General features: G+C 34.6%; 2 protein-coding genes across 2 annotated transcripts; one reads left to right on the top strand and one right to left on the bottom strand.

Annotated features, from left to right (window-relative positions):
- Positions 1 to 2438: 2438 nt before the first annotated feature.
- Positions 2439 to 3035, bottom strand: LOC110412682 (uncharacterized). Its single transcript, XM_021423281.2, has one exon. The coding sequence runs from the start codon at positions 2905 to 2907 to the stop codon at positions 2626 to 2628; it is 282 nt and encodes a 93-aa protein (XP_021278956.1). The 5' UTR covers positions 2908 to 3035; the 3' UTR covers positions 2439 to 2625.
- Positions 3036 to 5211: 2176 nt separating this feature from the next.
- On the top strand, positions 5212 to 9292 carry LOC110412646 (disease resistance protein RPM1-like). The gene is given in 4 exon segments (XM_021423236.2): positions 5212 to 5996; positions 5998 to 7858; positions 7861 to 8425; positions 9032 to 9292. Coding segments are annotated over 3 exon segments (2808 nt in total). The 5' UTR covers positions 5212 to 5558; the 3' UTR covers positions 8370 to 8425; positions 9032 to 9292.
- Positions 9293 to 14374: the final 5082 nt, after the last annotated feature.

Below are 14374 nucleotides of genomic sequence, written 5' to 3'. Positions count from 1 at the left end.
TGCCCCTACAAACATTGAATTTCTTGTTTTCTTCCCCTCAAACATAAAATTTTGACTTCACCACTAACCATCACCATCTTTGTCTATGTATCTCTTGTCATCATGCCATATCATTGTTTATCTACAAACGAAAGAGCATGGCATGAAGGTAACAACATATTCTTGGATTTATTAATTTACCTTCACAAAACCCTCTCTCTGTCTATATCTCACCATCTCGCCATATCATTGTCGATCTACAGACCAAAAGCATGGCATAGTTAGTAACAACAACTTTTTGGATTTATTAGTGTTGAGTTTTTTAATAATTCAAGTTTGGTAGAACATACCTTGATATGTAACAAAGTGATTTATGCTTTGGCATGTAACATTAGTATGAAGAAGGAAGCTTTGGCGTGTAATATTTGGTGCTAAAGCTTTGGCCTTGACGTGTAATATCTATTGCTGAAGCTTTGACCTTGATATGTAACATTTGCTACTAAAGTTTTGATGTGTAGCATCTTCTACTGAAGTGTGCAACATCTGCATAGGTTTGTAGTGTAGTTTTATTTTTCTTTTCTAGTTATAAACATAACATGTAATATGTTCCTTTATATTTCACTACAATATAAACTCTTGGAGTTAAAACATGTAATAATTTTTTTTAACAAAACATGTAACAAAAAAATTTTTTAAACGTTGTGTGTAACTTATTCTCTATTTTTGTATTTTACTAGGATATAAACTCTTTGAGTTAAAACACTTTCACAATAGAGATCAAGTTTAAAATCAAAAAGAAATTTGACATGAAAATGAAGATATATTGAAAAAAAGGTTCATTTTAAAAATACCCCTTATATAATGTGTTTTTAAAAATAAGTTTCTTTATCATTTTAATTATTTTTAGTCAAGAAAAATTAATTTTAGATAAAATTACTTTTAATGAAAATGACTCATATATTTAAATCCATGCACCAAACCGACTCATATCATTTGACCTTTCCTCACCAGACCATTCATCTCTAAAGTATTCCTTATCAAAAAAAAAAAACTTTTAAGCATTTTGAGCATTTTGGAATGGTTTTAGATACATGAAGAAAAACCGTTGAGTGCTTTGAGCATTTTAAGTATTTTGGAGTGGTTTTTGATACGTGAAGAAAAATCTTTAAGCATTTTGAGCATTCTTTTCCAAGTAGACATATTCGTTAATTGTATTATTAAATGGAATATGGTGTGTTGTTTGAAGTTGTTGATTTTATTAAATAGAATTCAGTAGTTTTAGTAGTTTTTTAAGTATGTCATAACCGATTTTTGGACATTGTGTAACTAATTTTTAAATATTATGTGACTGATTTTTAAGCATTACATGACTAATTTTTAGATATTGCATAATTGATTGGTATAACATTATGTGACTAGTTGCTAGGCACTGCGTGACTAGTTAGTAAGACATTGTGTGACTAGTTAATAAGGCATTGCGTGATTAGTTTTTTAGCACTGTGTGACTTAGGCATTAATCAGTCACGTAATACGCATAACCTAGTCACGTAATGCCTAAAAACCAGAGACGCAACGATTAAGTCACACAATGCCTAAAAATCAATCTCACAATACTTAAAAATCAGTAACAATATCTAAAAACTAGTAATGCAATACCTAATAACTAATTGATTTGCTTGCTCGTAGCTAGGTTTAAGTTGTCTAAGTCATACAGTGATCTAATATACAGATATGGTTAATCAATTTCAATCTTTCAACTTTGACGTTTTATAAATATAAACCAAGAAGCCCAAGAACTTAAAACGCATTCATTGATGTCATCTTTGCTTTTTGGGATAGTGAGAAAGGGCTGGATGGTAAGACGACAGTATTTGACAAGAGAGAGAAATTAAGATTTAATTTTAAAATTTTTATCTGGATGGCGGGATAGAGAAAACCGAAATCATTTTAATTTGTCTGAAATTGTTTAAAGGGCACTATTATCAAGTTATGTCAAAATTTGGTTAAAAATAGTTAAAATTATAATGAATAATATTTTTTAATTGAGCTTATGAGGAAAATTATCTCTCATAATTTCTCATTGAAAAATTATTCAACGTCAACGTTACTATTGGATGAAATGGATTTGGACAAAAAGATATTATCCAAAATCCTCTAATTTGGATAATTAGCATTTGAGTTATTTTATTTTTTACATTTCCTATAATAATAATAATAAAAATAAAGTATAATAAATGTTTTTTTCAACATAACATGCAATAATATTTTTTTCAACATATGAACTGGAATATGAAGATGTTTTATTACAGGCAATTTTGTCCAAAAATCTTTTTTCTTGATTGAAATCAATTAAAATTTAAAAAAAATATTTTTTAAAACACTTTACCTTTTATGGTTAAAAAAATGGTGCCTTCTGTTTAATGAAGATTGCTACCATTTTGTTAGGCAATACAAGGAAATTCAAGGTAATTGTTCAACGTCTATATTTGTGATCATAATTACAAGAATCTCCATCAAAAATGAAAAATACAAGAATCAGAAACGGAACAAATGCGTTCTACTATCAGAACAATGAATAGCAAATACACATTGCAATATTTTAAAAGACAAAAGAATCATCGTAAAACAGAGAAGTAAACATGATTATTAGTAAGATTGATGTTCTTCAATTTTGGGATATTCTTGGGTTGGTGATCTTAAACCCCTCGATGACGGTGATGCCTCGACGCCTTGTGGTAAATCAGAGATAGCAGCCAACATACGGCGAATGCTAACAGAACGAGCAGGTTTGAAGCTTAATGATCTCACCTTGTTCTTGGCAAAAATATCAGATGACTTAGAAAGGATGAGATAAACCAATGCTTGAACAACCACAAACATGCCCACCTTCGTTAATAAGGAATCTCCCAAGAACATCTGCAGCTCCATTTGTACGAAAATTGACACAACTCTGGGAAGAGTTACAAAGTATGGCTTGCAAGCTTTTGTGAAGTTGGAAGAGAGAATTTCAGGAAATGTGCAGGAGCAATGCTTAGCTAGGGAAGCTTGTTATATAGAGAGGGAGATTGGAAAACTTGGACCATGAAACAGTCACTTTGACTTGTAGCCGAAGTCTGGAACTTATATATTGACCACACGCAAATTGATTGGAAAAGAAGCCATAAATAATTGAGCATGGCATGACAAGGACTGCGGTTTCTTGGAAGGGAAAACTATTGACAGCAACTGGAAAGGCCATCTGGCATCAGGCAGACTAGAGATAAGCCATATAAAAATGCAAAACGTTTTACATATGGACTCCAAAGCTGACCACTAGAAGTGCAAGGTGCTTATTCCTAATCAACCCTGTCATGGATTCTCACCTTCTCTCTTCTCCATCCAATTATATAATATCATGTGATCAGGTCATCCTTATTTCTAATCTCTCTTTTTTTAAAAAAAAAAATCTTGCATTTAACTATCCATCCATCTCTCTATCCATGTATGTCTACTTTGTATGCAAAAATTTTAAATTTTCTCACTATCTTTATAAATTAAGTGTCTAGTGAAAAGAAAAATTAAATTCAAGAATCTGGCATTCAACTTTTTGATTGATACATAATCCCTATTTAAAAAATAAAATTTGAATTCCCTTTCTCAATTTAAAAAAAAAATTGAATTCAAGTAAAAAAAACTCATGTGCTTATTATTGAGCAAAATACTCAAGTGTGAAACACTGATTTGTAACTTACAAAATGATACTTGAAGAGATTAATTTTAAAAACTTAATTCCTAGATTTGATATGAAATATGGAAAACATTAGCTCGGGTTATAAAAAGCAAGCGATTAATAAATGGGGTTAATTACGCATTTAGTATTTAATTATGGTTAAATGTTCAATTTGGTACTTGAAGAATAAAAATGCAGAATTATGCAAATTGCACACCTTGCCAACTCATTAAAAGAATAAAAAATTTGGGGGGAGAAAGGAAAGAGAGGAAAGGAAGAGGAAGAGAAAGAGAAAGGATAGAAAGGGCAGGGCTGACCAAATCAAGGCCAACCAAACCCCCTCTTTTCTCTCTATTTCTTTGCCTTTTCCCTCTCTCTCCCCAATTTACCTCCCTTTTAGAAACAACAACAACAGAGCTAGTAAAATATGCTATCTGATAATCAAATTTGAAGTATTTAATTGTGCATTTTAGTTGTTAGGTGCCAAATCAAATGTTTAATTACAATTTCGTACCAAATATGTAGTCAACTTTAATGAGTAAAAAAAATCTATTTATTTGTGTCTTCATCAAAACATATGTGGAACTCTAGTGGCTTGACCAACCTTGGAAATGGTCATGAGGAAAGCAAAGTGAGCCCTGATAATAAAGCAAAGTAATAGGACACATTAAAGATAAAGCCTGTGGTAGGCTGAGTTGGCATTGATGATGCATGCTCCATGGCTTTGCTTCCACGGCCTTGACAATTTTAAGTTGAAAAAGTGGGCAGGAAAGGAAGTGATTGTTTCCGGGTCAAATTAGGCAACCAGGAATAAATCATGCAATAGTACTACTTATTGTAAAGCTTCACCCAAATATGGCTTTGTTTATGGTATGGCGTATGCCGTTGTGGAATTCCAGCAAGACTCCCATTAGGCTTTCCCTCCATTTGCTAGAAAATTGGCATGTGCCTTACCAGCAGATAATTTAATCACCTTTCCATGTTTTTATGGTCCTCTCGCAAGTCATAATCTGTAAAATTTTTTATTATATTTTGTTTTTTCTTTTTTATATATAGTAAGCTTGTCCTGGAAACAACAGTGAACTATTCCCAAGAAGTACAAGATCAAGAATGATGGTATCATGAGGAAATACTACTGGCTTCATGCCTGCAAGTTTCAATGTCCAACAGCAATCTTAACAATTTAATCCGTCATCAGTGTTTAAGGAGGGCGAGGAAACAAGAAATGGCAATGTTGAGGTATAGACATGAGAGAACAAAATTAATTACCACAATTAATTATCCATAAGTAAAAGAGAAACTGCATTTTTCTTCTACTAATTACCTCAAAAGTAACACATAATGAATGCCTTTGATATAACAATTAGAAAATTGTACTGCATCAGCAATTTATTTAGACTGCAAATACTCATGGGACAAAATGGAGTCTCTCTCAGCCCAGCCCTTACTCACCCACTGGATGCTTCGAGCCCATCCTCCGGGGGGGATATTCATGCATTATTGGATATTCCGGATCATCCCATTCTGTAAGAACAACTCAAAACAGAAGGGTCAAAGCATTCGGATTGATGAAATATCGCTTTCACATTGGTAAAGTAGACTAGATCACCGCTAACTTCTGACTATAGAAGCCAACTCGTGTTCACATATATTGCAATGCAAACGGAATAAACACTAAAAAGTCAATGGGAGAAATTGATGGAAGTTCTTGGAATTTTCCTTCACAAATGCAACGAAAAGGTGAAGAGAATAAACTCCAAGGGGTTGTTGATACAGACCCTTTCTTCATAAATTAAGTTGCAAAATCATGCAAGGACTCAATTCTAACATCTTATTCAGCTGAGTGAAAGAAACATTCAGAAAACAAATTATGGCTGATACTGCTGTCAGCTTAGCAATCGACAAGCTAATTGTTCTGCTCACGCAAGAGGTAAACCTTTTAACCGGTGTCCACAGAGAAGTTGCAGAACTCAAAGACGAGCTGGAGAGTATTAGATCTTTTCTAAAAGATGCAGATTCCAGGTTGGAGAAAGAGAGTGTCAGCAGCAGTGTCAAGACATGGGTGAAACAGGTAAGACAAGCAGCTTATCGTATAGAAGATGTCATGGATGAGTACATGCTTCGCGTGGCAAAACATCGTGACCAACGCGGTTTCAAGGCTTTCCTCAATACGATGGTTTGCTTGGTGAAGACTGTTAGACCTCGTCATGAAATAGCCTCGGAGATTCAAGATATTAAAAGATCAATCCGTGAGATCAAGGAGAGAAGTCAAAGATATAGTTTCAGTTCCTTGGAGCTAGGGGGAATCAAGTTCTAATGCTGAGAATAACCATACCTGGAATGATCCTCGAGTTGGCTCCCTCTTTCTTAAGGAAGATGAACTTGTGGGAATTGAACCTGTGGAAAATGAACTCGTGAGCAAATTGGTAGATGGGGCATCGCAGCGCACTGTGGTTTCAGTGGTGGGTATGGGGGGAGTAGGAAAAACCACTCTTGTCAAAAAAGTTTATGACAACCAAGTTGTCATCGGACACTTTGATTGTCATGTTTGGATCACAGTGTCTCAATCATACAAATTAGATGAGGTACTTCGAAGCATGATAAAGCAGTTCGCCGGAGAAAGAAATGAGCACGTTCCTCATGGAATTGACACCATGCATCAGGGGTCCTTGATCAATAAATTCAGAGAGTGCTTATCAAAGAAGAGATACTTGGTTGTGTTTGATGATGAGTGGAAAATTGACTTTTGGGGAGATGTGGAACACGCTTTACTCGATAACAATAAAAGTAGCAGAGTTATGATCACAAGCAAGATTAAGGATGTTGCTGAGTTTTGCAAGAGATCTTCACTTTTATACGTCCATCAACTAGATCCTCTACCTATAAAGGAGGCACAGAAGCTCCTATGCAGAAAGGCATTTCAATTTGACGTGGAAAAACAATGTTCTCCAACATTGGAGAAATTGTCCTTTGAAATCGTTAAACGATGTAAAGGCTTGCCACTTGCAGTTGTGGCCATTGGAGGACTTTTGTCAACCAGAGGTAAGGATTTGTCTCAATGGCAAAACTTGCTGGATAGTCTCACTGCAGAGTTACACTGCAATCCTCACCTCATCAATATCAAAAGAATTCTTTCTTTCAGTTACCTTGAACTTCCTTCCCACCTTAAACCTTGTTTCTTGTACCTTGGCATGTTTAGAGAAGATTGCCCTATTAACTGCTCCAAACTAGTTCGGCTTTGGATGGCAGAAGGGTTTGTGAAAGAAAAGCATGGCATCACCCTGGAAAAGGTTGCAGAGGGATACTTAACGGAGCTTATTCGTAGAAATTTGGTTCAAGTGGTAGGACATTTCTTTGATGGCAAAGCTAGATATTGTGGAGTTCATGATTTGGTACGTGAGGTCATTCTTTCCAGATCAGAGGAGTTGAATTTGAGATTGGCATCAGTGGAAAACTGCACGAGTCACGATGGAACAGCCCGTCATCTATCTATCTGCGATGAGGCAGGCCATGTTTCAGAGATAACTAGTAACGCTCAAACTCGTTCTATAATCTTTTACAGGGTGGATAAATTGCCAAATCCTTTATTCAATACCTTTTTCGCAAATTTGAAGCTTTTAAGAGTTTTGGATTTTGAAGGAAGCCTTTTGCAGTACCTACCAAAAGAATTGGGAAATCTACTAAATTTAAGATATTTATGTCTTAGAGATACTAGAATAAAGATGCTTCCAAAGTCTATAGGGAAGTTGCAGAACTTAGAGACATTGGATTTAAAGCGTTCCCTTGTGCATGAACTACCAGATGAGATCAATAGGCTTCACAGGTTGCAATACCTTTTGGCGTTCTCTGTTAATTATGATGGTGAATTAAGCGTTGACACTCCACGAGGGGTGAAAATACAAAATGGAATCAGGTGCTTGAATGGTTTGCAGAAGCTTAGTTCATTGGATGTGGAGCACAGCAAGGTAGCCATTAAGGAGTTGGGGAGGTTGAAGCAGTTGAGGAAATTAGGGATCAATAAACTGAAAGCAGAAGATGGGAAAATTCTATGTGCTGCATTAAAGGAAATATGCTACCTTCAGTCGCTAAGTATCTCCTCAGTGAACGAGGTAGAACCTCTTGAACTGCACTCACTATCTTCCCCTCCTCCATTCATTCAACGCCTCTTGTTAAAGGGGAATTGGAAAAGCTGCCTCATTGTATCTCCAAACTAAAGAGTCTTTCTAGAGTTTGTCTGTTTTGGTCAAAGCTATCAGAAGATCCACTGAAGGTCCTTGAACTTCTCCCCAATTTGCTTGACCTTTGGCTTTATGGGGGATATGATGGTGACCAACTACATTTTAAGGAGGGTCATTTTGAAAAACTAAAGGTTCTAGGTCTTAGATGCTTGAATGGATTGACTACACTAGAAATAGAGAAAGGAGCATTGCCTTCTCTTCAAGGTTTAGCAATTGGGGGTAGCCCACAATTGAAGGAGGTGCCCTCCGGCATTGTTTGGATGGACAATCTCAAGTCTCTTGAGTTTTGGGATATGCCAACAGAATTCAAAGAAAGGATGCTACCAACAAAAGGCCAGGATCTTTGGAAAGTCGGTCACATACCAAATGTCTTTTTCGTTTACAGTAGAGGAATGATGTGTAAATCATACAAGCTTTCTGATTTGGAACTGGCAACTATGTAGAGTTCAGCTGTCTTGGAAACCAAATGTTCCGCATGTTGTAGCTTTACTTGATACAGGTACTATTCCCTCAGCATAAGTTGACATCTGATGTAGACTTCTTTGTTTAAACCTAAAACTAGCCAATTCCCCTCTTTTTTTCCCTTTTCCAAATGTAAAGTTTGAATGTAACAGGTTCGGACATTTTATGTCTTCTGATTGTTAATTTCAATTGCAATATCTTCCATCTCTTTTCCCTTTCTATATGTTGTCATGACAACTTCATTATTTTGCTCCTAAGAAGAGGAAACATCTGCACAAGTGGTATACAACTTCTACAGAGGTGATATTAATTTGGTAGTGAAGTAATGGATGAATTTGGCATAAATTAATAATGACAACAACCATCACAGTTGCGTATGGTTAACTGAAGCTTGATTTAATTATTCTGGTAGCTTTACCTTTTAACATTATGCACCCAGAGTTCAGCACAAGTTGCCAAGTTGACTTGACAATCTTCAAACCGAGTAACCCTTGTGAAACCGCATATGCAGCTGTGGGCAATCAAACAGGACATAAGCCTCACTTATTTTCCCAACTCCTTGACAGTGCACAGATACCCTGCTCGCATTAGTTTTTTTTTTACTCAACCTCTTTGATTTACATTTTACCATTTTACTTGGCAGGCTGCACTCTTCAATGTGGACAGCTCAAGGATGTACAACTGCAGGACTGCATTTTGTCGCCAAACATTCAACCTAAACAAGACAAGCTGACTTGTCTTTTTAACGTCAAATGGTTGCTGTTCCGTTCATTGGTTTTGTGTGTCACGTAATATTGTTTTAGTTTGTGGTCACTGCCATGGCTTGGTTTTGTTCACAATGAATTATTGTCTATTGTTTACTTCCCACAGCAATGTCCATTTGCTTCATCAATGGTATTTATCACTATGCAATTGTTTACTTTGGCAAGCATGCATATACATATGTATGTGTGTGTATATATATATATATATATTGGGTGCATTTGGGTCTGCTAGGTGTAGGCAGGGAAGGTTTTTAACTTGATTTTTTATTTTTCTGATAATATTCGTGTGTGTTGATGTCCATGGTTCTAGATTCTTTTTAAGTCTTTGATGCAAAGGTTTGCACATTTTACTCAATCCTGGATAGAAATCAATGACATAATTGAGACTTTCTAAGAATCTTTGTAATTGAGTTTTATCTGTTATTTTGTCAGGAAATTTATCAGCAAATAGTATTGACCTTTCTATTGGGGTTATTGTTCCCTGGGTGATATAATGACCTAAAAATCTAATCCTGGTTTGGAATAGACTGATTTTGGGTTTGGATACTACTAAACCATTTCTTTTGATTATGTTTATGAATATTTCAAGATGTTTAAAGTGTTTCTCTATGTTTTTTAAGAATACCAAAACATCATCTATATAAACTATTGTAAATTGAGAATAATGGTTGAATATTTCATTCATTATTTTTTGAAATTCTGAGGGTGCATTTTTAAGACCAAAGACCAAATGGGACTGTAAATGCAGTTTTGTACCTTTCATGTTCTTTGATCTGTATTTGTCAAAATCCAGATTTCATGTCGAATTTTGAAAAGATTTTTGCATTACAAAGTTTTTGTAATAAATCTTTCTTAATTGGAATTGGATATCTGATCCATTCTAATGCTTTGTTTAAAGGTTTATAATTTATAACTAGTCTGGGTGTTCCTCTTTCCATCTTTGCATTTTTAATGACATGGAAGGCTGAACAACTCTATGGGAATGAACTTTTTCTTATTAATTTTTTATTTAGTAGATCTTGAATTTCCTTTTTGCAGAATTCTTCCATTTCTTGATTCATTTGTATTACTCTGGCCTTTGTTGGAATGTTATTTTCATTAAAATCTTTTGTATAAGGCAAATCTACTTGATGTTTCTTTCTTTCCCAGAATGCATTCGGGATGTCAGAGTAGATTGTTTTTTCTATTTCTTCTTTAATTTTGTTAATCTTTCGTATGTTTTCTTGTTGTTATAATTGTTGATTTATTTTTTCAAAAGAAAATTCTTCCTTTAGATAACTAATTTGATTTTTTCTATAATTTATCAAAGAATTTACCTGTTGTTCATGTATTGAAAGTTTCTTTAATAAATTAAGGTTTCTAATTCTTGGTTTTTCTACAAAAGGAAACTTAATTTTGGTTTTCAATATTTTTGTACTGATATCCTGATGTTTGACTTTGTAAGGTTTTAACATAGACATAAATGGTGTTCCTAAAATGATATCTTGGGTTATGTCATTGACTACTAAGAATGATGTTAAGAATTTTATGCCTTGGTTGATTATTTCTGCATTTGATAATTTATATGTTATTTTTAATTTTCCACCATTTGCTGTTTTTAAACCTTCTGAGGTTCTGTCATAATATTTTGTAGGAATTAATCCTTCTTTTATACAGTTTTGATCAACACTTGTGTCAAAGAGTGCAATTGTATTTATTTTATATTCTTTAGAAGAAAGAGGATAGTTTTTCGGATAAGAATTTCTTCCAAAAGATCATATCTCTCTCTGGAAAAACTCTTGTATCCAAAATAAATAATTTTCAAATTATAAATCAAATTTTCAAATTGTATTTTCAAAAGTCCATACTCTAATAAAGATTATATCTTCATATTTGTGCATTCATCCTCCTCCCCGGAGTCGATTCCTAGTGCAATTTGGATATATATATACATATATATATATATGCTACTGATATTTTAGTCTTGATTTTCCAAATTTATATAAATGCATCACTAACGCCTTATTCTCGACTGTAATCAATAGAAAAAAAATAGAAAAAAGCCTGATACTTTTGTTACTATTTTTGAATCATTTAAATCAACTAAAAATTTAATTATCAATTACACATAATAAGAGTCTCATAGATTTTTCAGATTGTTTTCTTACCTCCCATTAGTTTAAAGCTCCCATTTCTAGTCATTTGGAAAAATGTAAGGAATGAGCAACCATTGCTTAGCAAGTATAGCCACAAACACTTTATTGGATTAAGTATCATTTCCAATATATCATATAGTTCATTTAAGAACATTTCAATAAATCATGTTGTCAAAATAGTCAAAAATTCATTTTATCCAAAATGAATAATTTTATAAGTTTAGAAATCATTTAATTCAAGCAAATCAATGATTCATTTTTTAAAAATAATAAATTTCATCATCTTTAATTATGGTCATTACTATAACTCGTGACAAGTGTTGTATCGACAACATCATTTACGTTATTATTAATAATTAGTATAAACTATTAATAAAGTCATATACTAACCACTATAACCCATTTGTAAGGTGGTATGTTAACAATGTACTACAACTTGTTAATAACCCATTAAATAAATTTATGATATACCATAAAGTTAATAGTAATTGTTCTTTCACATATTCAAATTTGTTGTTATTAGTATATTTTAATACATGTACACATTTCATATTAACATGTCATATTATTTAAATTTTAAAATTCAGTGTCTGTCTTAAAAATTCAATAATTTTCAATTCAGTATGCTTCACAAATGGTACAATCAAGGAGCCTTGAGTCTAAAGGTATGAAGTGAGAGACATTGAGGCATATTGTTGATGCCCGGTGGATTTCTTAGCTAGTATTCAGAAATCATTAAAAGGACCACATATGAGTGTTATTTTCTTGTTACACAACCGTATTGCAATCCATTTTCATAAAATCATTAATACTCGTAACCATGGAATCGTCTTGTGTTAATAAAGGGTATAAGAACTACCATAATTCAGTACAGAATGATCTTATTGAACAAGATCACATTTAGAGATGTCGTTTCTACGAATTAAATTATTTTTCAAAATTATAGTCACATCAAAATTAAAAAAGGCACTTTTTTTTTACCCTAAAAACTAAACTATTTTTGAAAATAAGCAACGAGATAATTTTAATTGTTTTTAACCATCGCAGTAGATTTTGAGACAAAAATGCCCTTAGTGAAACATTCGTTGAGGCACACCATCAAACACGGGAAAAATCAAGAAATAAATAGGTAAATATGCAAATAATTTACGAACTTCTAATTTTCTGCAAAACATCCATTTTTTTTTTAGCTAAGCTTGTGCGAGGGCCAAAATAATGTTGCATCAGAAGGTTTTTCAGATATTTCGGACATGGCATTCAGAACCGGTCCCAATGAATCGAAAGCTCCGAGGATGATGTGCAACCAGAAATCCGTGATACGGTGGTGAATTGGAAGGAGAAAGTTGTGAATCCAAAGCACGAAATCGTCGTGCTACAGCAGGGCATATGTGAGATAGCTGTGGCATGACAGGGTTTAGAGTTTGTGACACGACTCGTAAGGAATATGTGAGTTGACATTGTGATAATATGTGACACAGTAGAGAATGTGGCATGAAACAGGGCTGTGACACGGTAGGCTTCAGAGATTGGTGACACACTATGGAGGGAATCTGTGACACTCTAGAGTTCAGAGTTTGTGATACTCTAGAGTTCGGTGTTTGTGACACGGCATGAAGAGAATCTGTGACACGTCAAAGTTCAGAGTTTGACACGACATGGATAGAATCTGTGACACGATAGTATTCAAAGTTTGTGACATGCCATGGAGGGAATCTGTGACACGGTAGGGTTCAGGGATTGTGACACGCCATGGAGGGAATCTATGACATGCTAGTGTTCAGAGTTAGTGACACAGCATGGAGGGAATCTGTGACACGCTAGAGTTCAGAGTTTGACACGGCATGGAGGAAATCTGTGACAGGCAGGGTTTATGGTTTGTGACACGCCATGTAGGGAATCTATGACACACCCGTGTTCAGAGTTGGTGACACAAACTTAGGAATCTGTGACACACCAGAGTTCAGAGTTTGACACGGCATGGATGAAATTTGTGACACGATAGTATTCAGAGTTTGTGACATGCCATGGAGGAAATCTGTGACACGACTGGGTTCAGGGTTTGTGACACACCATGGAGGGAATCTGTGAGATGCTAGTGTTCAGAGTTGGTGACACTGCAACGAAAGATGTTTGTGACACGGCAACATTCAGGGTTGTGACACGCCACTAAGAGAATCTGTGACACACCATGTGTGTGTCAGATGGCATGGCTTGTCATTGCGTGACAAGACATGTTTGAAAGCTAAAGAAAAAAAAAGAGGCAAAAAAATGATGAAACTGATTCGACTTCCATTGAATGAATATTATAAGGCCATCTCATTTTAAATTAATTATTTTTTAGAAATCGCAAATGTCTGTGTGAAGGGTTCTCAGAGAGTTTGATTCATTGTTCATTACCAAAGGTACTAGAGAGTCGAACTTCCTTCTTTGCAAGCTTAACAAGACGAAAGCAACAATGTCGGTTATTAATGAAGAGGTCAATCAGTCTGAAATTAGAACTATCTTTTGTTCTTTACTTTTTTGCTGGGTTTGTTTGATATGTTCGTGTTATTGCCTTTTGGAATGGTTATGTTAGATTAGTTTAAGAGGAAATTATGTTTAGGGTAGTTTAAGGTGATTTTTGAAATGTTATTGCCTTAGTTAAACTGTTTTCTTCCCAGTTTTATGGTCTTATGGTCGTACCAAATCACGACATTTGAATTGTTATGCATGGCCTGTCACGACATTTGACTTGTTATGCATGGTGTGTCACAACCTTTTTACTTGTTATGCATGGTGTGTCACCACCTTTTACCTATTATGCATGGCGTGTCACCATCTTTGTCTTATTATGCATGGTGTGTCACCACCTTTGTCTTGTTATGCATGGTGTGTCACCACCTTTTACTTGTTATGCATGGCATGTCACGACTTTTTACTTCTTATGCATGGCGTGTCACAACCTTTTTACTTGTTATGCATGGCATGCCACCACCTTTTACTTGTTATAGATGGCGTGTCACTACCTTTTACTTATTATGCATGGCGTGTCACCACCTTTTACTTGTTATGCATGACGTGTCACTACCTTTTACTTGTTATGTATGG

Source organism: Theobroma umbraticum, unplaced genomic scaffold (assembly GCF_002168275.2).
Source record: "Theobroma umbraticum cultivar Fairchild unplaced genomic scaffold, ASM216827v3 scaffold_95.0, whole genome shotgun sequence".
Lineage (NCBI taxonomy): Eukaryota > Viridiplantae > Streptophyta > Magnoliopsida > Malvales > Malvaceae > Theobroma > Theobroma umbraticum.
This window is presented reverse-complemented; position numbering and strand designations above follow the sequence as displayed.